Source organism: Ambystoma mexicanum, chromosome 3p, assembly GCF_040938575.1.
Source record: "Ambystoma mexicanum isolate Mex_15411 chromosome 3p, UKY_AmexF1_1, whole genome shotgun sequence".
Classification (NCBI taxonomy): domain Eukaryota; kingdom Metazoa; phylum Chordata; class Amphibia; order Caudata; family Ambystomatidae; genus Ambystoma; species Ambystoma mexicanum.
In genome coordinates, this window is record NC_090925.1 from 881,805,198 (window position 1) to 881,830,016 (window position 24,819).

Here is a 24,819-nt window from a genome sequence, read left to right on the forward strand (position 1 = left end):
AAAGCTAAATCCGAACAATTGACTCACCGGTGGCGGAATGTGGACGAATAGAGTGGGAATAGCGTTTTCGCGCAATTTCCGTGTCGTTCGCCGTTTATTCTTCTTTGTTACCCAAGAAGTTGTGTACATGTCCAAGGAAAAGTGCTGGCTGCAGATGCGGTATCGATCACCCCTCTTGTCCTGTAAGACTTGTTGGACTCTACTTTCCAGCTCATCCAGTGGATATCCGCAATGTCTGACCCATTCTCTTATTCGATCAACAGTTTTCGGGAATACATGCATTGTAGTTCCTTCAGATTTCGCATGCGTCTTCGAAGGGCAACCGCTAATCGAACAGGCAGGCATTGTTGATAAATCTGAAAAGTAAATATCGACATTATTATACAATCTTCAAGAGTAAAGATTTGATACAAAAGTAAATGAATCATACAATGATCAATGCAAGGTTTGTTTTGGTCGCAGGAACTATACCAGTTCATTATGTGCTGCTTAGTATTTGCATAAGTTGCAGAAATGTATAATTGATGTGGCTGAAATCTGAACATGTGACTCGTCCCTTGGATGTTCTGTCTTGCATGAGAAGGAAACATGCTAACATTATTGACTGGACCCCCGAAGGATGCAATTCAATCACAATAGTCACAGATGAAAATAAATAGATCTATTGATAGCATAGCAATGGAAACTCAAGTCAATACCAATGAGACCAATGAACATAGCACTATTGTGTACTCTACTCGAAAATAGATATAAATTTAAAAATCTGCGAAATATAACCAGGATACATGGCCTTACCTTGACCAACAAACAGTTGGGTTCCGCAAGCGGAGCAGTATGTTGCGGGAGAAGAGGTGGATGGCCACAGGTAGCGCACTGATGGGTATGCTCGAAGCGGTCACAGAAGTTCGCGGATAGCACGACGACGAGCAGATTAGCATAGATCTCAGTGGTTCCCAGGTAGCACGTTCAATAGTTGACTTGCAAAGCACAAAGATGTTCTCATGAGACATATCGAGTGGTTTTTAAAGTATTAGAAACTGGGGTGTGTTTGTGAATGTATGATTGAATGACGTATGTATGTCGTGGTATTAGGGGGGCGGCCTGCCTCAGGGGAGGCCTGCCTGGAGACACGGGGTCTGAGGAGGCCATGTGACCGATGGCCCCTTGGCGTGGGACACCTTTTGAAGTGTACATGCAGTTTGGCACCTTGGCCTTTCGCGCCCCGGACAGCCCCCCATGCCAGCGCTCATCCCCGGTTATGAACCGCCTTTGATAGAGGGGGGTAGGATGATGGCCCTGGGGCGTGCAGATAAGGCACAGGAAGACTGCTGAATGGAGACACACTTATGTGGATTGCAGGGGGGCGGCCTGCCTCAGGGGAGGCCTGCCTGGAGACACGGGGTCTGAGGAGGCCATGTGACCGATGGCCCCTTGGCGTGGGACACCTTTTGAAGTGTACATGTAGTTTGGCACCTTGGCCGTTTGCGCCCGTCACAGCCCCCCATGCCAGCGCGCATCCACCGGCGCGAACCGCCTTTATATCAATATACAGTATATCGCCTTTATATCAATGATAGTATATCGTTGCGTATCAATAACAAATGCCACATACCGGAGACTCTTGTGAGTACAGACCCACACTTCAACCGGTGTATTATAGTGGCCAAGACCCTAAGGCCTGTATAATCCAATGGTAATTGTTAGTATAGATATATGTGTGACTTTTATAGAGACATAACCTACTGAAAGACTTTGAACAAGTGTTATTTAGTGCATGCATTATCGAGAATGTTAGTTAGCTTAGATAGTGACCACCCTGCTTCACAGCAACCAGACCTTCACCCATTCGGAGCACAGATGTCTGACGTCCATCCTTGAATGTAGGCACAATTGATTCATTTAAAAAATGGAGACAAACGTTGTTAAAATATATGTGGTGTTTTATTTTGTATCTTATTTTCATGAAACAAAAATACAAGACTTTAAAGATTATACAGGTCAGGTTGCAGCACAGCGAGAGAAAATCCCCTGTACTGACCGCTGTCACTCGGGAACGCTTCTCTAATGGCACGAACGGCACAGGCGGGTATCACTCTTCGAACGCGGTGTCCAAGCCTCCCGTGAAGCCACCATGTAAAGGAACGATAGGCCACCAGCCTGTACCACCTGTGAAAAGGAATGAAACAAACTGTTTTTAAATGACCCAGATAAGTTCAATAAACGTTTGTTGTCAATGACAATTCTTGTAACTAATGGCATTTTACACGGACAAATGCTATCTAGACAATGCACACTATTGAATGACTTACATGCGTTACAATGATATGTAGATGTAATTTTGGATATAGTAGAAGAACATGAAATGGGAGTGGCATGACAAGAAGAGTACACTTACTCGGATTACGAGGACGAACAGTTGCTCGAAGTTCGTGCATAAGCACCATCATTATTCTCAACACGGCCCATGTGAGGTAGGCTGCCCTGAAGTCTGGCAGCTCGGTGATGCATTGCGGTCGTGGCTCGCCTTCCGAAATGTAGGCCAGGCATCCCGAGTTTTCTCGGCAGCAGCAGTTCTCGTCCTCAGTTGGCATTAGCTCGCACCGATTGCATGTGCACCAGGTGGAGACGCCGTCCAATCGAGTAGGCCCAGGCTCTTCATCTGTTGATTCGTCCTGCCAACTGCCGTCCGAATCCCCATCGTTTTTCGCGTGCTTCCCTTTCCAGTAGTTCCTCCTCGGTATACTCGGGCTCGTACATGTAGGGCATTATTGTAGCCATTGTGTGTTAAACAAACTAAAATAATTGATAGCGGTGGTACTGGTATCTGTTGACACGGGCTACAAGCGGCGAAGGTAGCTGACCAGAGCACTGAAACGAGTCACAGAATAATCTAAGTAACACCGAGAGAGGAATGGAATCGAAAATCGGCTGCTGTGTGTTGTGAAACGGTCTGTTTATACTTATTGAGGAGAGAGGCGTCCTGCCATTTCCATGGCGACACGTCATTAGCTGAAGCGCAGCGAATGTTGACACGAGACGTGCTTTGGCGTTGGGAAATGGGCGGTACGAGTCTGCTGATGACAGGCTCAGGGGCGGGGGAATTGATTTAGTGCCGCAAAAGCAGGTCAGTCAGGGCGATCGGGGGAAAAGATAGGATTATCAGAAAATGGCGGCTCCCTGGTGCGTGTTTTCGCGTGTGTTTAATAGATGAACTCGGGTAAGGTTCATAGGAAAGTTTTCTAAAATCGAGCCACTTAGGCTTAAAAAAACCTGGCCGACCCGTTGGGACAATAAAAAATTTTACTAGACCATGCCTTCGCTGGAAAACCCCAGGCAAGGTGAGTTGCCTCTCTGCCCCATGGCCCCATACAACCCCCCAAAACAGCGCCAGTGCCTTAAAAAGCACGCGGTGCATGGCGGCAGTGCGTTCTCTCCCCGGGCTTCTCAGTTCCTGGATTCCCTTATCCCCGCCTCCCAATGGCCCTGATTGGACAAGCCTTCCCCTCCACCACACAGGCCTGGAGACCTGCGAACAGCGCGGCACCAGCGCCATTCGCTGGAAAACCCCAGGCAAGGTGAGTTGCCTCTCTGCCCCATGGCCCCATACAACCCCCCAAAACAGCGCCAGTGCCTTAAAAAGCACGCGGTGCATGGCGGCAGTGCGTTCTCTCCCCGGGCTTCTCAGTTCCTGGATTCCCTTATCCCCGCCTCCCAATGGCCGTGATTGGACAAGCCTTCCCCTCCACCACACAGGCCTGGAGACCTGCGAACAGCGCGGCACCAGCGCCATTCGCTGGAAAACCCCAGGCAAGGTGAGTTGCCTCTCTGCCCCATGGCCCCATACAACCCCCCAAAACAGCGCCAGTGCCTTAAAAAGCACGCGGTGCATGGCGGCAGTGCGTTCTCTCCCCGGGCTTCTCAGTTCCTGGATTCCCTTATCCCCGCCTCCCAATGGCCCTGATTGGACAAGCCTTCCCCTCCACCACACAGCCCTGGAGACCGTGGTCCCTCTCCCCAGCCCACCCGCTTCCTGGTTCCCCTCTGCCCGCCTCCCAACACGCCCACTCCATCCGGATTGGTTCCCAAATCCCACATCAAGGACACCCCAGGGCAGCCCTCTGCCCGGCAGCCCTGCGGCGAAGGACCCCGAGGCAAAGGACGTCCCCAAGATGTGTCCGCAGGTGTCAGCAAGGGAAGCCACCAGACACCGACAAAACTGTGTGCTGGCATGGGTGGCGGGTAGAGCAATTACTCTACTCCAGAAAGCTCCTGCCACTCTAACTTACCTTTCAATGGCCTAGACGGCTATAGACCTACACCATGCATTATTAGAGAGATATGTGACCTTCAGCCTAGACCTATTCATGGCTGGACAGCAAACACTGCGTGCAGTATAATTTAACTAGTACCATACCCCGAGAGAACCACAAAGTTTAGCTCGCGTTACATCTAGATAGAAATGTGACTGTTAGCATTTGCCACCCTAGTATGGAGTTCTGAACTTTAGAAGTGCATTTAGAAGTGCCCCATTACCCTCTCTGTGAAATGCTGAATTTAAAAGTGTACCCAATAGCCTCTTCGTGTAAGTTGAATTTAGAAGTGTGCCCAATAGCCTCTCTGTGAAAAGTTGAATCTTGAAGTGGGCCCAATAGCCTCTCTATGAAATGCTGAATTTAAAAATGTACCCAATAGCCTCTTCGTGTAAGTTGAATTTAGAAGTGCATTTAGAAGATGAATTTAGAAGTGTACCCAATAGCCTCTCTGTGAAAGTTGAATGTAGAAGTGGCCCAATAGCATCTCTGTGAAATGCTGAATGTAGAAGTGTCCTAATAGCCTCTCTGTGAAAAGTTGAATTTAGAAGTGCATTTAGAAGATGAATTTAGAAGTGTACCCAATAGCCTCTCTGTGAAAAGTTGAATTTAGAAGTGCATTTAGAAGATGAATTTAGAAGTGTACCCAATAGCCTCTCTGTGAAAAGTTGAATTTAGAAGTGGCCCAATAGCCTCTCTGTGAAATGCTGAATGTAGAAGTGTCCCCAATAGCCTCTTTGTGAAAGTTGAATGTAGAAGTGGCCAATAGCCTCTCTGTGAAATGCTGAATGTAGAAGTGTCCCAATAGCCTCTCTGTGAAAAGTTGAATTTAGAAGTGCATTTAGAAGATGTATTTAGAAGTGTACCCAATAGCCTCTCTGTGAAAAGTTGAATTTAGAAGTGGCCCAATAGCCTCTCTGTGAAATGCTGAATGTAGAAGTGTCCCCAATAGCCTCTTTGTGAAATGCTGAATTTAGAACTGCATTTAGAAGATGAATCTAGATGTGTGCCCAATAGCCTCTCTATGAAATGCTGAATTTAAAAGTGTGCCCAATAGCCTCTCTGTGAAAGTTGAATTTAGAAGCACATTTAGAAGATGAATTTAGAAGTGTACCCAATAGCCTCTCTGTGAAAAGTTGAATTTAGAAGCACATTTAGAAGTTGAATTTAGAAGTGTGCCCAATAGCCCCGCTGTGAATCTAGAAGTGTGCGAAATAGACTCTTTGTGAAAAGTTGAATTTAGAAGTGGCCCCAATAGCCTCTCTGTGAAATGCTGAATTTAGAAGTGGCCCCAATAGCCTCTCTGTGAAATGCTGAATTTAGAAGTGGCCCCAATAGCCTCTCTGTGAAAAGTGGAATTTAGAAGCACATTTAGAAGTTGAATTTAGAAATGTGCCAAATAGCCTAGCCTCTTTGTGAAAAGCTGAATTTAAAGTGTACCCAATAGCCTCGATGTGAATACTAGAAGGTACCCAATAGTTTTGCTGAGAATCTAGAAGTGTGCCCAATAGCCTCACTGAGAATCTAGAAGTGTGCCCAATAGCCTCGCTGAGATTCTAGAAGTGTGCCCAATAGCCTCTCTGTGAAAAGTTGCATTTTGAAATGTCCCCAAAAGCCTCCTTGTGAAAAGTGGAATTTTAAAGTGTACCCAATAGCCTCTCTGTGATTATAGAAGTATGCCCAACAGCCTCGCTGAATCTAGAAGGGTGCCCAGTAGCCGCTCTGTGAATTTAGAAGTATGCCCAATAGCCTCTCTGTGAATTAAGAAGTACGCTCAATAACCTCCCTGTGAAAGTTGAATTTAGAAGTACATTTAGAAGTTGAATTTAGAAGTGTAGAGATTGTCTAAAAGGGCACGTTTGAGCGTGCCTTGGTTGAATTTTGATGTGTGCCTAATATCCTCTCGGTACAAAGTTGATTCTAGAAGTGTATATAACACCACCCCTCTGGCATAGCGGGATTTGACAGTGTACCTAATAACGTCACTGTGCCAAAGTCTTGGAAGTCTACCCTATATAGGGTGAGCGGGTGAAGTGGATACCCTATATCGGGTGAAGGGCGTGGATGGGACGGGTGAAGGGCGTGGATGGGACGGGTGAAGGGCGTGGATGGGACGGGTGAAGGGCGTGGATGGGACGGGTGAAGGGCGTGGATGGGACGGGTGAAGTGTGTGGATGGGACGAGTGAAGTGACGTGGAAAGGGTGAAACGGTAGAACGGATGAAGTAGGCAAATGAACGAGTGACGTACTTGGAACCGGCGAAGTGGGGGGAACTAGTGAAGTGGGTGTAACGAGTGAAGTTGGTGCAAGAATCGAACGTGCAAAGATGACATATGTGGATGGCTGATGCATGGAGTAAGGATAACTTGGGTAGAACGAATGAAAGGAGCAGTGTGAAGATGACTTATCCGTATGGATGACGCATGGACAAATGATAACGTGGATAGAACGAATGAAAGGAGTAGTTCATAAAATGGTTGGAGTGCATGGAACGGATGGGAGTGCATGGAACGGGTGGGAGTGCATGGAACGGGTGGGAGTGCATGGAACGGGTGGGAGTGCATGGAGCGGGTGGGAGTGCACCGAGCGGGTGGGAGTGCACCGAGCGGGTGGGAGTGCACCGAGCGGGTGGGAGTGCACCGAGCGGGTGGGAGTGCACCGAGCGGGTGGGAGTGCACCGAGCGGATTGGAGTGCACAGAATGGCGGGACGTACATGAAATGGTTTGGAGCGCATGGAACACCTGAATGAGCATTGAAAGGAACGGTCTGAGTGCTTGAAACGGTCGTAATGCACGGAACAGTCGGAGTACATGGAACGGATGAAGTTCATGGAACTACTGGAGTGGGCGCGATCTCAAGCACCTACAGTAAACCACCATATTCACATCGCCACGCTTACTCTCTTCTTTACACCACCAAATAGAACACAGCGATACTATGACACCATTCGGTATAGCTGTTCTCATACCAACATCTGCCTCATACTCCCCATCACTCTAACTAAACACTGCTGGTTACTCACCCCCCAGCCAGGCGTTCTCCTCAGGCCTAACGCAGCCACGATCGGTCTGGATAATTCCTGCCAGAACAAACACATACTATTGACCTCTCAACCACCACACCTACCGCTAAGAAGCAGCTATTACACGAATGCCACTCCAGCTGCACACATATCCGGTGCTCACACGCACCTTTGTCACCCTCTACTCTACTGACTTGAACTTCGGTTCCCAAGGGCGTTCAACCTACCAGCGCCTTCAGACCATACCAATGGTATATAAGGCGCTATATAAATGCAAAGTAACATAACATAACATAACATTTAATGGAAACGGTTTGTCATTTGGTGTAACTCAAAACATCAACCCAATCGACTGCTCTCCCACACATTGCCCTATACCTAACTCGCTTACCTGACTCAGGCCTAGTCTTCAACTCAATAAAGGTGCACCAAGCAGCACTTTCAACATCACAACAGAAGGTGTCATGGTGGAAGATACATGATTAAGGCTTTCATGGACTGGGTAAAAAGAATTCACCCACCCATTTCTAACCCGGCTCTTGGATGGGACCTAAATGTGGTGTTAACTAGGCTTATGGGGAGCTCCTTTCTAGCCCATGCACAAAGCAAGTCTTAAGAACCTCACTTCCAAGACTGTTTTTTTTTTTTTTTTTTAATAGCAATCACCTCCATTAGGAGGGTAAGTGAACTGCAGGCACTCTATTCTAGAGCCCTTTGTAACAGTTCACAAAGACAAGGTGATTTTGCGCACTCGCCCTAGATTTGCACCTCAATTCATTTCCAAGTTCCATGTGAACCAGTCAATAGAGCTACCAATGTTCTTTCAAAATCCCTCAAGCCTGGGTGAAAGAACCCTGCACACACTGGATGTACGCAGATCTGTCATGTTCTATATGGAAAGAACTCTTCCACTAAGGAAGACTAATCAGTTTTTCGTCTGTGGCCACAGGAAAAGGAGATGCAGTCTCCAAATCCACTATTTCTAGATGGATTGTCACTTGCATTACACTATGCTACCATCTTGCGAAGAGAGAACTGCTCTTCAAGCCTAGAGCACATTCCACTCGAGCGTCCATAGCATTCATTGCAAATGTTCCCCTTGAGTCCATTTGCAAAGCAGCAACCTGGAGTTCTGTACGCACCTTTACAAAACACTATTGCCTAGACACTCATTCAAGGTCTGATTCTCAGGTGGGACAGGCAGTACTCGGACATCTTTTCACTACTGTTCCTTCTCACAACCCACCTCCAACTCCGGGTACTGCTCGCTAGTCTATGCACAACATGTGATTCTAAGCAGATTGCCAAACATTAGAAGACATGCATTACTTAACATAAAATAATTTCTGATGGTTCTATCTGCTTAGATCACATGCGCCCACCCTTCCTCCCCGCTCGGATGGAAGGAACATAGCCGCCTTACTACTTTCTCTCTTTTTTGTACTCCCTCACGATAGTCATTAGGCTACTCACTCACGATAGTCATTAGGCTCCCTCTTGGCAGAAAAAATACAATCGGAGGGACCTCAACTCGTGAGGGATCTTGGGTACACTACATGTCACGTAGGGATGGTGTTAACGGGCACACCTATGTCGACGTCCCCTTTTTCGATTCTCGAAAGACAAGATGCAGTACTCCGCGGTTACTACTGGATGTTGGACTATGCACAGCATGTGAATCTAAGCAGAAACAACCATGAGAAATGCTTTTACGGTAAGTAATGCATGTCATATCCTCCACCGACTCCTCTTTCTGCTTAGTGTACAACTCCTTATAGAAACTCGCAAAGCATTCCGTTACCTCAGTCCCCCCTTTACACATCCTCCGCCCATATCTCGGACCCCTTCTACCCTCTTCTGCGTCCTACAGCCGCTTGCCCAATGTGCCAGTAGAGTCCCCCACTGTGCCCCCTCTTTTGTTCTTTCGTACTACCTCTGCCGGGTGCATCTCATCTTCTTGACCACCTCTCCAATTAGAACAGTGTGTAGTGCTTGTCTCATTTCCCCCAGGAGAGCCTCCCTATCTACTTCCTTCCGGTTGAGTTGCAACGACATTGCTCTGTTCTTCACGAAGCTTACTCTCAATCGGTGCCCTTTCGCGTTTCCTATGGGAGCCCTCTGCAATGAGCTGGCCCAGAAAGGTGGCTTTCGCTGGCTCCCACACCGGCCTGTTGGTCTCCCCATTATAATTTTCTCGAAATAGACCCTTATTTTCTTCCTTAAGAACTCCCTGAATACCTGGTGACTCAGCAGTGTGTCATTACACCGCCACCTGCCGCTCCTCAAGGCCTTCAGTAATGGCCAGTCCACCACTACAAGCTCTTGATCTGACCATGTGATGGCCTCCACACTCGGCACCCCAACCTCTCATCACCTTTCTCCGATATCAAAAGGTCTATTCTCGTGTATGATTGATGTGGGGGGGGGGGGAAATGTGTAGCCCCTGGACCCGGCCACACGTCAACCCAGTAGTACTCTTGCAAGAGATCCGTCATGGCCAGGTTGTCCTTTGTAGCCCCTCCCGCTCCCATCCCCTTTGCTGACCACCATTCCAGCTGGTGGTCCATTATCGGCTTAAAGTTCCCACCTAGAATCATGGTTCCCTCTGCCCATCCATCCATTACCTTGAACACCTGGTGTATGAACTCTATCTGGCTCACAGTGGGTGCATAGAGGGTAGCGAATGTGATCTGCATTCCCTTGCATGTGCCCTTTATTCCGGGGAGCCTACCCCCGAAGCCCCTCTTGCTCTCAATATCCTTGAGATGGAACGACTTGCCCAGGAGTATACCCACCCCTTCCTTTTTAGAGGATTTATGAGAAGCCCAGAAGTTTCTACCCATATCTTTCCCCTTTATCAGCGATTCTGCACCCTGTCAGTTGTTCGTCTCTTTGTGGAAAGAGGACCAACAAATTCTGTTTGCTGAACATGTTGCTGGTGAGGGATCGCTTATTTTGAGAGTTCAAGCCCTTTACGTTACCAACCTGTCCTTCAACCATCATCTCTCTTACCCTGCGCCCTGGTCATCCCATGCGTCCTGCTTGGCTCAGAGCCTTCCTTAATTTAATCCATGGCATTCCCCGTCTTCCTCTCCTGCCCGAGGTCCGTCTCCACTTCCCAGAAAGACTGGGCATGGTCAACAAACCACCAGGGATTAGCCCCCAGCCCCGGGTTATGTATCTAACGGGTCTGTCGCTCCATCGGTTTAAAGTGTCCGTGTGTCCCGTTGGCCTCGGCCCGAGGCCCCCAACATGTACCCCACATCCCCCTTGTCCAACGCACTCCACAACCTTCAAAGCATTATGCAGACTGCAGCAGGCGAGACCTTACAACAGTGCATCACTGGTCCCAACAGTGCCAGCAGAAAAGAAAGAGCAAGCCAACTGTGGCATTTTTTGTGGTCCAATTTACTCCCACTTGACACTCGGGCATCCCGAGGGATTAACCGGGGGAGTGTGGGTGTGTAGCTCACTAGTAATGCGTTTTCATTTCACTTCAGGTGATCCTCCAAAGGTGGAGGGCGGATGTTTTAACTTTCTGAAATTTACAGGCCCCTCTCGCTCTGTGCCTTCCCCGTGCTGATTGTGGGCCCCCAGGTAGGATCCAGCCCCTATTACCCTGTTCCACTGAATGGCCCTCAAGACTACGAACCGGGTCTTCCTGTGATCCTCTGGATGTCCTCCTCGGCCACCAGATTGTGCCTCTCCTCCTTCCCATTTAAAGACCAGAGAGAATGGATACCCAGTGGTATATGACCCCCTTCTCCCGTAGCCATTTAGTGAGGGCCCCACATTTTGTCCTCTAACATGTGGGCAGAGATCCTGGAAAATAGCCACTTTGGAGTCTCCATATTGTATTTCCCTTAAGCCCTTTGCTTTCTCTGGAATCCTGGCCTTGTCTCTGTAGTAATGTAGGCATGCTAGCACTGAGCGGGGGCCTCTCTGGGGGCCCCCCACCCTGCCTGATGGACTCTGTCTATCATGATCCCTTCTCCAGCCTCCGCTCCGAGGGCTAGCTCTATTATGTCTCGCCCCCCAGTCCGAAGAAGCGCAGATTATTTCTCCCTCCTCTCACGATTCTCCATGTCATCTACTTGGAGGCGAAGCTCCTCCTCGCAGCATTGCATTTCCATGAATCTTGCCTCCATCTGTGTCTCCAGGATCCCAGTGGATGCTTGGTTGGCCTCAATCCTGTCCATTCTATCCTCCAGCGTGGTTACTTTAGCCGTGACGTCGGCCAGTTTAGCTCCCATGTCCCATAGTATGGATGTAATTTGTTTTGGAGCCCAGTTCGGCTGAGGCTGCGAGGATTCTTCCAGATGCCATCCCTGCGTCTTCCGCCCAAAACTGATATTGCGCCAAGGCCCTCTTCCAGCTCATGGGTTGTACACTCCCCGACGTTCCTGTGTTCACCGGGTAGTTGTGGTGCAGCTCCGCCTGTACGGTCTACTCCGCAGGTGTGTGCCCCTACTGGTTCCTCATTCCCAGGGTGAGTGACCGTGTCTTCCCTGCTGATCGGTTGGGGAGTAGGCGTCTTCATCGTGAGAAGTGTGCCACGTGGGGTTTTGTTCTAACCCCCGCTGGGCGAGTCCACTGGGCAAGCACCTACTCCTGTTGTGAGGTGTGTGCTTCTGTATGGGGGGGTTGGCCTCTTGTTGCAGCAGGGCTTGGACCCACCTCTGGCACGGTTTCCAGGCTGCCTAGCGTTTGCTGCTGGGCACTGTTAGTCCTGGTTTACACCCCACCCCGCACCTCGGGTAGGTGTTTTTTCTTTTTTTGCCACCCCCCCGCCCCACCCTGCTAATCGCCTTTTGTCCCCCTTTTGTGCCTGTCTGTATTCCTCTTGGGCGGCCGTATCCTAATCTGTGTGCCTCTGGGCACTATATGGCTCCTCGTTCAGTCCAATGATTCTCAGGCTGCTAGGCCTGCTGCTTTCCAACCTCCCTGCAGTGTGCTCCTCTTTGGTGCCAGTGCAGTGCTGGGCAACCACTGCCCTGAGGAATGGGGGCCCTGGGGTCTGTTGTGCCCCTGCTGGTTATCAGCCTAGTCCTTTCCCTCCAGCTGGGCCCCCTGGTGGTTCAGGGCGTATTGGGGCGTGTCTATTCCCCCCCCGACCCCCAGGCTTTGTCCCCCAGTGTTTAGGCCTTGCCCCCCTGTGAGTGTTGTGGGGGCCGCAGTATCTCCAATCTTGCCCCCTGTGGGGAGGTGAGGTGTTTCCCCACCGCTTCCTCACCTTGTGTGTCTCCATGCCTGCTCTCCCAGCGAGCGTTGGTGAGGGCAGGCTCCCGCAACGGCCCGGGTTGACCACACCGGTGGGGGAAGTCACCTTGCTATTGTGGCCGATCCCGTGGGAATGCAGTGATTTCTGTACTCCCACCCAGACCACACTGATCTTGTCAGTCGCTGCTGGTTGAGGGCTGGCTACTTGCTGGCTTATCAGGCAAACGTGATCTGGAGCTGCTTCCTTGGGATCTGCCCTTTGCCTTGGGACCCTTAGCTGAGGGGGCTGCACTAGGGGTTGTGGTTAAGAGCCTACTGCGTGGTGGGAAACAGCCAATCACAGGCACGGGCACGGGCATGGGGAGGGATGGGTAGGGTGGGTCACAGGTGAGGCAGAAAAATTTTAAAAAGACAGTGAAATAACAGGCAGCGGAATGGATGACAAAAAACAAGCAGGGCAAAGCAGCGGAATGGATGACAAAAAATGAGCAGGGCAAAGCTGGGGAATGGATGACAAAAAGCAAGCAGGGGAATAGATGACAGACAAGCAGGTGATTGGAGTAAAGGAAGGGCAAGAAAGCAGGGCAAAGATTACAAAATGGAGGAGGGGTAAAAGTACAAAACCTACCTCATCAAGGCCAGGACGCTGGATGGAAAGGGCGTCCTGGTCTCCCTAGGGGGAAATGGCCAATCGCAGGCACAGGGCAGGGCGAGGAAGGGGCAGGGGAGAGGTCCCAGGTGTGCCAGAAATATGGAAAAAAGACTGCAAAATATGATAGAAAAGCAGGGGAATGGATGACAAAAAACTAGCAGAATATATTTTAAACCAATATCCCTAGTTTTGCTGTTGGCTTTAGTAATACAGCTTTGTAGGTAGTACTCTCAACTCATTTGCAGTTTATTAAAATCTTCATTTAATTTCACATTTGTAAACGTGTTATCATTGCGCCAAGTACATTACTGTACCATGCAATGGTGTCCTTGTGTTTTCTGGCCTTAGTCATCCCTTAAGGATTTTTTGGTGACTGGACAGTGTGGCAGCAGAACCTTTTCTCTGTATTTTTACAACTTTGTACCGAGCCATACTGCGCTTAGTGTTTGGCTCATGATTGTGGCTAGTGTTTGTCATTGCCTGTCACCGAGGTGTTTTGACTGTTCCTTTGGCCTTCCCTGTTCTACGTGACCCGGGACTTCCTTATTTGGGCATGCAGTTGCCCACGTAACCCGCTTCTTTCACAGGCTCCTACAGGTCATGTGTGTGGGTACCCAGGAAGTGGGATGGGACTGTCTGGTCCCAAGCCACACTACTGCTGCCAGGATGTCTGGTGTGCAGGAGGACATGAAAACCGCACTGGTCCTTGACTAGACCACTGCTGGTGTGCTTGAGGGGGGGGGTGGATCTTCTCCTTGGCTGACCGTGTGCGAGCACTCGCCAGACTTGAAGATGTGAGGAGGGGCTCCTGAACACAGACCCGCAGATCAGCAACAGGTCTGAATCGCTCTGTAGATGGAGCCAAGTATCCGGAAGAGCCAAGCAGATCCAAGGACTATCCGGAACCATGCTGAAGGTTGGCACCCTGAGCCGGCTGCTATCCCAATAAAGCCCTGCGCTCCATCTCGGAAGACTTGAGTAGGTGCTTCGAACCTTTGGAGTGGTGGGACCAATCATGACGACTCCTGGTTGCCCTGCAAAAGAGCCTGTTCGGAAGTGTCCCTGGGTCATCCATTGGACTGTCCAGCTTGAACCTTGCCCACCGTGCAGGATAGTTGCGGCATCCAGTTTTGACTCTAAACGTGGGAATCCTAACTTGCACTGTACGGTACCTTTTCACCAAAAATGTCCCAGCTGCTTTGGTCTGCGAGAGAGAAGGTTGCGCCAGATCGCCAGAGTTTGGTGCCCCTGCGTCACTGTGCGACTGATGGTTGCTGAAGGCAGGTTTCCTGCGTTCCTTCTTGTGACCCAAGACCAGCTGCTTCAGTGCTTCCTTGGTTCAACCGAATCGAGAAATACAGCGCCTGTTGCAAACTGGAGCCGCACCTGCAGCGCCTGTGTTCTTTAAAGCAGAACGGAGGGTGGGAAATCTGACGACCCCTTCCAGACCTACCTAGTTTAGACCAAAACGGAACTAAGGGTGGTGAGTACTGAAGGGGAGTACTGAAACCACTTAGTGTGGCTCCTTGTACAGCCCTACCATTTTACTCGTGGAGGATCCCTTGAGGTCCTCTTTGGCTTGGGTAGCCTCAGCTTCCTAAAGTTCTCAAAGTTGGGAATAGCTTTGTTCATCACAGCAGATCCTCCCCTGACTCTTGGAACCTATTTTCACTCTTCAGAATTCTGTACCTAACTTTTCCAGTCCTCTAAAAAGGTACTTTGTGACGTTTACACACGACCAAGCTTTAACACGTGCATCGAACATGGAGCACAATAGGGCTGGACTTAAGTTCGGGTGGTATTTTGCTACTGCTTTACATTATTCATTTGTGTTTATTCTTGGACCTAGTAAATAGTTTATTTTCGTATACTTCTGTCTGATGGTAATTATTGGTATTTTGCTGTGTGTGCTCAGTAAAGACCTCTAATCACAATCACTCCTCTTGAGATTTAGCCTTGACTGCTCTCCAAGCAACCATGCCTATCTTTCCAGAAGTGTCCTCTGTTTCACGAACAAGGGTGGCCACCTAAACATCTGTCCATCGGGCTAGAGTTTAGAAATCCATTCAAACAGCTAGTATCAGAAATAAACATTATTAATGAAGTGATTACCCAAAACGAGGCTAAGGTTTGAATGGGTACAGACTCTCTGCTACATGCTAAACTGAGTGCAGTCAATTGATGTGCTCTTCCTACTGGGATCCGATTTCTGTAAATATACTGCTTTGTTTTTCAAGCCCTCAACCCTGTACACACATGTGATTTCCGCTGTCTAATGTCATTTTAGATTTCCTTTGCATCTCTCACAGAAAAATGGTCCTCCTCACTCGATTAGGACTGAATGGTTACTTTGTTTGAAGTCCTGACCCTTTGATGCGGCTGCTGCCTTCATCTTCTGTTTTTCACTTGAGCAAATCTTAATGTCCCCCCTCACTCCCTCTTTTCTTTAGACCTGTCCTGCTCAGTGATGATGAGGAGGACACCAAGCGGGTTGTGCGCAGTGCCAAAGACAAGAGGTGAGTGCTGTGTGAAGAGATTGTCATGGAGGAGTCTAGGATTTGAATTAAGATGTTTAGTATGTGGCATTCTGAAAGTATGGCTGCTCAAGGTCACATTCTACGTGTCGAGAAAATTGGGTGTACTGCAGTCATCCTTGACCATTAAGTTGTGAGATTTACCAACTCGGAGCCGCGCAAGTAATCTCCAGGAGTCCTGTGCAGTGTGACAAGATTTGTATTGCTTTTTAAGTACCTTCCCCACAGCCAATGCGCAGTATAAAGTTCTACCTTGGGCGGGAGGCAGAGTGCCTGACAGTAGGCCGGCTGGTTTCCAACACTGCTAGAAAGTCTCCTCAGTGGCGTGTACGTATCGCATGAAGAGGTAGTGTCCATAGTGTTAAAATAAACAACTGTTGTACTCTTTTGAATTATCTGTAATCTATGTACCATCTGATTTAGTACCTGCTTTTAGGTTAAGGGGTGAGAAAAGGGTATTGAAACTAGTTTTATCAGCAGGCTTTCAGTTGAGCATTTCATGTGACTCATTTAGTGGCATCAAATCCAAAATACAAATGATAGTTCACTGGAAGTGTTTGCACATGTATTAGAAGACACTTGAGTACCAGAGCAGATGTATCTGCACTTGGGATAAATGTAACTGCAATCTGGGATTTGCTCATAATCTGAGGATTTTACTTAATAGGGATCTTGCTAGGTGTCCTTGTCTTGATTTAGACTGAAATTGTGCCTACAATTATGCAAATATGAAATTTTGTACAATTATGGTTATTGTAAAGGAGGGCCACTGTTGATTTGTTAAATTCCTGAAAAAACAGAACGCTGAATACAGCAATTCATATATCCATTCTGAAAAACAGTGCTACATGTTTACCTAATTATGAAAGAAATCAGTCATACCTTACTATCTACATACAACGCCCAATAGAGCAAATACCATTCTGATTCTAAAACCGCATGGTATGTCGTTATTGTACAAATTGAAAGTGCCAGTTTTATGACCGTTTTCCTAAACCCATTTCATATATACACCTAACATGTTGAATTTGTATTAATCAGCAAAAATATGCGTAGTATTTTTTTTTTCACTACTTTTTCCTCTGTGCAGTTTTCACATGAGTACTTACTAAAACTTGAATTTTAAGCAGATACCTGTGGACAGATGTTTGGATAGGTTTCAAACATGACTGGGTGCTTAATCTGGCCCTTTGATGGATGAATGAAAATGTAAACTTTAAGGGGGGGTGAGGGGTAAGAGTCAGAACCAGGCATGTGGGAGAGTTGAGTCCAGCGTAGTTGGCACTGGTCTTGTCTAGCTCTTGCAAGTAATACAGACAGATCAGTAAGGCAGAAGACAGCCAAGTAATAAAAAAGGCATACAGAAACTCATTGAGATGTTTACTACACCTGACAAAAGACCCCTATCTACATAAATACACAGCAGAGGTTTGTGAACCGGTTTAGATTCAAATGCAGTCTAGGTCATCTAGTGGTTGGCTTGGCCTATTACATTTATTCAAATTCAAAAAACATACAGAATCCCTGTCACACAATGCCTATCCAACGTGTTCAGGGACCCGTTTTCCACCATCGGTTGGCTGCAATTTCGAGAAGGAGGAAAACCTTGGATGCCATTTGACGCACCATTGCCTCTTTTTGGTGCGGAGTACTCCTGATCGACAATGAGGGGATCAAAGTGATTTGACCAAACCGCATCGGCTACAAGGCATACAGTAAACTGTGGAAGCCAGGGGGCTGACGGGTGTATCATACATTTATTAGGCCTGCCAGACATTCAAGCCAAGGGGATGGGGCGGGGCTGGGCTGTAAAAAGCTGTGGGCAGTATGCGCCATGCAAATGGAATAGACGGTGCAAGTCCTGTGTTGACCTGTCCGAGGTCTGGGATTTGGATGCATGGGCTGGTACCTACCCTCACCTTTGCTCCACTTCTAACAGCCAATTAAGGAGGCTCCAGCAGGCAGGACCTTGCAGCAGGGACCCCCATCTGTGACGTCTCATCAGGCCGCTTTATGGACAAGTCCACTGGTGATCATGAGTGTTAAGAAAATGTGGGTATCGTGGTCCAAGCCACAAGGCGTGAGACTCAGGTAGGGGGTAGTAGGTTGATTAAAGAGGTAAAATTAGCCCATACACATACATCTAGAAAATACATGACACTTACTGAAAAATATACTTTTAATAAAGTCACACACATAAACTATCAGGTTAAATAAGTACTGCAATAATACACGGTATTAAAAAGATTTATGTAAATGTATAAAATAACCTGCCTAACCCAGTGTTGATATGTGGGACTTGTGCCAATGTAAACTAACGGTGGGGAAAAGCAGGGTACCATACAACTGAACAAAGTTACCTAGTAGTCTGCACAACTAGGTGCAATGGGCAGTGTCCTAGACACATCTCCACCCTAGTACATGTAAAAGGCTCTAGACCTGGTGGCTCAACACATGGTGGGGTGTGGGACGATTAAGAAGGGAAGCACAATTTAACCCAAGGAAAAATAGATTTACAATCTTTAAAGCACAATTCTCCATACATTTAGACCTCCTAGAGCAGGGGTGTACAACTGGTTTTCTCAGATGGCTGAATTTATCTTTTTGAAGCTGCGTCGTGGGCCGGACTACTAATGTTTTGAGTGGAGCAGTTGAGGGGTGACCACACGGCATGAGCAAGGGGTGAAACAAGGAAAACTAAACAATAAAAGCTCCTGGTCATGAAGGTGGGGCCCACGGAGAGCAGGTATTGTGACTAGGATGAACCGAACTAGGAGTAATGATGATTACCCCCAAGTATGTTAACCCCACTAACCCCCTCCCCCCACGTCCCAAAAATGTCACCCATGTTAGGTTATCGCCAGCAGATGACCACTTCATTTGCAAGTGCGGAGGGCTGCAACACCATTCAGTACCATAAATTTCACCCAAACGAACATGTCCCCCTTCCTCCCTGTTACTATGTCTGTCTGTCTCTTCTCTCCCTTCTCCCCGAACAGCAAAGAGATTGACGAAACCTTATTATACAGCTTGGTTTAATGCCCCATTGCATTTTTACAGCGAGTATAAATCCCTGATCATCTTTTTAAATCTGCTTCTGTTCCGGGCACTCCCAAAAGAACCATTGCGGACATCCGTCATAAAACACTGCAGAGGCCCTTGCCCTAGTTCCCTCTTTTTTTGTAATTTTACCAAATTATCACCAATCCATTTCACTCCATAGCATGCTCACGCAAATTAACTTAAAAATAACACTGTGGCATAAATATGAAATTTTGTCTTCCTCCCCCCACTCCCACCTTGCTAATCGAGTGTTGAATCAAAGCTTTTGTGACACACACTGAATCTAATTCCAATTGGCCATTGGGCCTTTGGTCCTCTTCCTACCCCACCTGTGAGGCTAAGAGCCTTGGGGTCATCTTTGACTCCAGGGTTTGCTTCTCTGCCCACATCTCTGATGTCTCTAAAAAGTCAAACTTCCTACTGCACCTCCTCAGAGGTATTCTGCATTTCCTCGCCTTCCCCCAGAAGCTCACTGTCTTTCGAGCCCTGGTTCTCTCGGTTGGATTATTGCAACAGCCTCTTCCTAAATCTACCTGCTTCTACTATCCGCCCTTTGCAACTTATCCAGAACAGGACTGCAAGACTTGTCCTTGGCCTCAAGTGCTGTGATCGTATCTCTCCAGCCCTGAAATCTCTTCATTGGCTCCCAGTGGCTGCTAGGGTTAAACCCTTTGCCTTGTCCACAAGGCTTTCTGGGGCCTGGCCCCAAAATAGCTTCAGCTCTCCCTCTGTAAACACCTTCCTTCCCGAGCTCTTTGCTCCTCCACCTCGAACTCCCTCAGGGTCAGTGGTTTTTCTAAGAAATGAGCTCGGGGTAGATCTGTCTTTGGCTGGGGCCTCCCTCTGGAACAGCCTGCCTGCCACTCTGAAACTTGAAGAGAACCATCTGTGGTTCTGGAATCCCCTCCAGACCTTCCTCTTTGCTTCTGCCTTTTCTCCTTTCCGCTGCTGAACTGTTCTGATCTTGTCACCCTCTGACTTTCGGGCCCAGGTACTGGCTCACCCTGTCACCCACCCGCACTGCCTCCTGGCAATTCCTTGCACTGGGGACTGTATCTGTAACTCTAGAGTCCCAAAACTGTCCCTAAACCGCCCTCCACCTACCCTTTTCTGCACTTATCTGCTTGTCCTGTCTGTTTGCCTTAAACCCAGCCCAGCCCTTGCTAGAGCACGATACAAATAAAATATCAATATCAATTGTCACTATGCAAGTGCAGCGGCAATGACTTAGCATATAATTAAAGTCACTTTGCAGTTCAAAGGGCAATGACGTGTCTGCTCAGCCGCTTAATTTCTCTTGAAGGAATGTGGGGAAATGTTAAAATAGGCACGGTTGGGAAGAAAGGCTGCCAATCTGTTAAAATGTCCATTACAAATTACCGTCTCCACTGCTGGCCCTCTAGCCAGTAATGGTCCTGGTAAACTGTTTATTATGTAATGAAATGTGGCCAACTGCTTGAAGTGGGCAGTATCTCATTGCGAAAGTAAACCTTCCTGGCTGGCCGCACATCACTGGATGGAGGGCTGCATTTGGCCCACGGGCCGTATATTGTTCACCCCAGTCCTAGAGCCTTATAACCACTCCCAACCACCTAGTATAATACAGCGGGTGTCAATTACCATTTCCACCACAATACTTTCCAGTTATAGTTCATGTGGAATTACACACATTGTTACTAAATGTAGTCTCTGTTTCCAGTACATTTATCAGAGCAGAAATTAAAGGGAGGACTTAAAAAAATGCTTTACATTTTTTTCATTTTTAAAAATGAAATGCAGAATTTGATCCTATTTGTGTCCAACTAAAATGTTTCAATACTGTACATATTGACCACAATCACTCACTAGGGGACCGGTGTTAGCCAAGTGCATCATTTCCTTCATCTGCCTCTTAAAATGTTCTTTGACTCCTTTCACGCTTGCGCAATAGGTTTGATGAATTGGCTAACCTGATCAAAACTATTCGTAATGCCATGAAGATCCGAGATGTCACCAAGTGTCTGGAAGAATTTGAGCTGTTGTGGAAGGCCTACTCCAAGGCCAAGACCATTGTGGACAAGGAAGGCATCCCCAAGTTCTACATCCGGCTGCTGGCCGATCTGGAGGATTATCTCAATGAGGTGAGAATCTCGTTTTCCCAAGTACAAGGTGGCAACATCCAGTGGTTTATCTAGAACCTGTATGCAGGGTGTAGCATCATGTGCTAGCATGACTTGCCATGCCTTGCCCTATTTACCACCACCACCACTATTACGTTTAGTGAGAGTTACTTTCAAAAGGGGAAAACGCCCTACTTGGAAACCTTGGCAAATCACTGCATTCTCAACGATGTGTTCTATGGCCCAGCTTCTTGTTAAAATGCGTCTGTGTAGATGTTTCTTTGTGCTGACTGACATGGTAATTATTTCAGATGGCTTTCATTTGTAGGAAAGTTAAAAATCATGTTTTTTAAATACTTTTATTCCGGACATTCCAATGAGTGCACATTCAGCTCATCAGACTCACTGATGAATAACCCAGTACAAGCAGTACCACATCAGCAAAACTAAATTATAAGAAAAAAAAGAACCATCATTCTTATATCCTGTATAGATTACAAGAATAGATACTGAAGAAGGAACAGTTTGTCCCAAAACGCTTAGTGTGATGGCAACAGGAAGCACCCCATAGAGAAATGTAGTTTTGCTGATGTGGTACTACTTGGATTTGACCCAGAACTGTTCTCTACACCCACAAACAGACGTACAAACTTAGTGTACATTAGGAGAAATCTGAAATCCTTTGTTTGATCTCTTCCGTATAATGAAGTGAGAAGAGTAATCATTTTTGTTGATCCAAATTTCATTGACAAGACGGCTACCTGCTGTTCATCTATAAATTACTGATCTTGTATACATTATTTTTGTTTGAACCAATTTTGTTCATAATACATTTTATGGAAAATATAAAAGGGTGTTATTCTTGACCGTGAGAGTGACTGGGTTATTCATCAGTGCGTCTGAACTGGGATTATTTCTTTTTTTATTCCCTCTGTCGCGAGGGTTGGACCCAGGGCACCTAAAGTTAGTGATTTTCTTACCTTATTGATAAACGAATTTTGAAGCAAGTGGTACCATTAGTGCACCCTAGTTAAATCTCTGACTTAATTCAGCTGTGCCACTTCTGTGGGTCGAACTTCGGCCTCTCAGGCTTTTTCAAAATAGGATTTTGAGTATTAATAACTGCCAAGACGTTTAAGGCTCGTTCTAGACATTTGTGCTCAGGACGGTTTAATATCCTTTCCTTATTTCACAGTAAATTGAGTACCATGAAATAGGGTATTAACACCTATTGCAGCATTTACAATGTGGAACAACTAATCGTGAAACCCCATATGATCATTCAGTATCCCTTGCATCAGAAAATGTGGTCCTAAAGTCTGAATTTAGTCTGGGTTCTCCATTGAGAGGGTTATCATTCGCTCTTGTGATGTGTTCTTACCTCTCAGTATGTATTGTTTGCGATTCAGTCTCCTATGCATCTTTCTCCTATGCATCTTACTGTCTTAACTTTTTTCAGATCTGGGAGGATAAGGAGGGTAAAAAGAAGATGAACAAGAACAATGCCAAGGCCCTGAGCACATTGCGTCAGAAAATCCGAAAATACAACCGGGACTTTGAGACACAGATCACTGCCTACAAGCAGGTGAGGTGGAAGTCTGTGATCGCCACTTGAAAGCAAGTTTGGCTACCCTATTGCATTTTACGTCTGGTCTTGATGGACAAATAATGTTAGAGGCAGACGATCCATATTGCTCGCAGCAAACTGTAGACACCTGTGGTTTGGTTCACAAATTAATTTGATTTTGACTGCTGGGGTCCCTACTGGCATCGAAAATCTGTTTAGAATTCTTAGGTTGTGATTATTCTTTCCCTAGACAAACACAATTTCATAATCACGGGCCACACATGTGAAGTAATCACTGCATGTAGACCTTTTCTAACCACTAACTGCACCACCATAGCTAGAGCATTAGTCATTTCAAAACTTGATTACTGTAATCCATCTAGGGACCAGCCTACGAAAACAACAAAACGTTGCAGGTTTTACAAAATAACACTGTCAGGACAGCTCTGAACATTACAAGAGCCCAACACATCTCCGTATTTAGACGCAGTCTCAGTTGGCTTTCGGTCAACCAAAGAATTGCTTTTAAATCCCTATCGCTCACACACAACTGCTTCACTAACCGTGCCCCCACCTACTTGTGCAACCTATTCTCATGTAACGCAACGGACCGCCCCGTGAGATCAGCTCAAGCTCACTGCCTGAAAATCCTGACGTTCAAGCTTCAAAAGGCATGGGAAAGTAGCTTCCCCCTGCTTGCTGTGAAACTATGGAATTCACTCCCTATCTCACTCGGATCTGAACTCTCGTACCACATCTTCAGAAGCAAAGTTAAAATCTGGCTTCTTGTGCAAGAACACTTAGCCTTTCATTCTAGGCACCCATGCTCGCTACTGTAACTATGTAACACAATATGTCTACCTGTAAATCTTCTGTAACTATGTTTTTGTGCACTCGTAATGTAAGATGCAGCGCTGTAAATGTAATCTGTATTTATGCCCATGTACATATGTGTTTGCCTATTGTAATATGTAACCTTGTAAACCTAATAAATGCTCCCAGATGCCTTTGGGCTTGGTATGCTTTACAAATAAACAAAATACAAATACAAAATGAGGCAATAGCTTGTATCCGTTTGGTGCATCACCCTCAGGGTTACTTTTTTAAGTCAACAGCCCCCACAAATTTGATGCTTTTTTTGTTGTTTTTTTTATCCTCCCAGAATCCAGAGGAGTCTGCTGATGAAGAGGAGGAGAAGAACGAAGAAGATTCAGAAGGTAACGATTACTTGTTGGGGATAGCTGCCTAGTTTTGAACTCCTGCAATTCCTCCTGCCTGTGTCCATGTAAAATGTCTATAGTTTTATGCCCCTTCCTTGCTGGGATGCTCCCTCTGTTCTAGCTAGTATTTCTTAGATTCCATCTATACTATCTTTCTTGGGGCATTATACACTATCCTGTTTTCTACTGCCCTCCACTTTGCTTCACAGCCCTGTTAATAATTCCCAGACATGACTCTGAACTCGCACCTATCTGTTTTTCTGATCAAGTAGGATATCTAATTAAGTAAGACATGCTATTCTACAAATTATCAATTTAAATATTCAGATCCATAATTGTTGCAGATTCTTAAGCCCCACCCGTCTCTCCTCAAACACTCTACAATCTCATTCATACTGTCTGCGGAGGTTAGCCCAGGGGCAATGCGCTCGTCTTGGAAGCAAGAGGACGCAGAGCAACACAGGTTCGATCTCTGGGTATGAAGCATGTTATAAATGCCCAATTATTCTAAAATTACACCTTTATCCCCTCTTAGCCACAGTTAAGGTCAGAATCCTACATGGCGCCCTTGCTGCAAAGCAGTGGATCAACGTACGGGTTGTCTGGTGAGGAGCCAGGTTAACAGGACTTTTCCAAGCCCCTCTCTCCTGCTCCCTTATTGGTGGGTGGTTTAACTGAGTGGTTATCAGGTTTTGGGCTAGGCAAGGTACAAGTCTTGCCTGGGTAGTAAATATCTGCTTACTACACAGTATAAACAATGGTTCTGGAACATCACTGCTCCAAACTCTTGATTTCCCATTGTCCACCACATTTCCATGTGTTATCTAATACCCAGAGCTTATCAGGAACACCATGCAAATTGTAAAGTATAATGTAAAATAATTTTCTGATGCCTTGTAATCTGCTTAGAATCACTTGCTTGCATATGGTCCGACATCCAGTGGTAACTGCAGAGTATTGCATCTTGTCTTTCGAGGATCGAAGGGGGACGTCAGCATAAGCGTCCCTATCGTGACGTGTAGTGTACCCAAAATCCCACCCGCGCCGAGGTCCCTCAGATTGTTTTTTTCGCCCAGATTACTGGTTGACCTAATGCAGAGCTTCTTACATAGATACCGTTGTTATCATTAT

The 24,819-nt window shown here is 46.9% G+C and overlaps 1 protein-coding gene across 1 annotated transcript in view; it reads left to right on the top strand.

The window, feature by feature from the left end:
- Positions 1-24,819, top strand: part of EIF3CL (eukaryotic translation initiation factor 3 subunit C like) — a 384,931-nt gene that overhangs the window by 78,832 nt on the left and 281,280 nt on the right. Inside the window, exons 3-6 of the mRNA XM_069652105.1 lie at positions 15,656-15,721; positions 20,733-20,922; positions 22,361-22,486; positions 23,631-23,685. Of these exons, the coding sequence (XP_069508206.1) occupies positions 15,656-15,721; positions 20,733-20,922; positions 22,361-22,486; positions 23,631-23,685 (437 nt within the window). The remainder of the gene's footprint in view (positions 1-15,655; positions 15,722-20,732; positions 20,923-22,360; positions 22,487-23,630; positions 23,686-24,819) is intronic.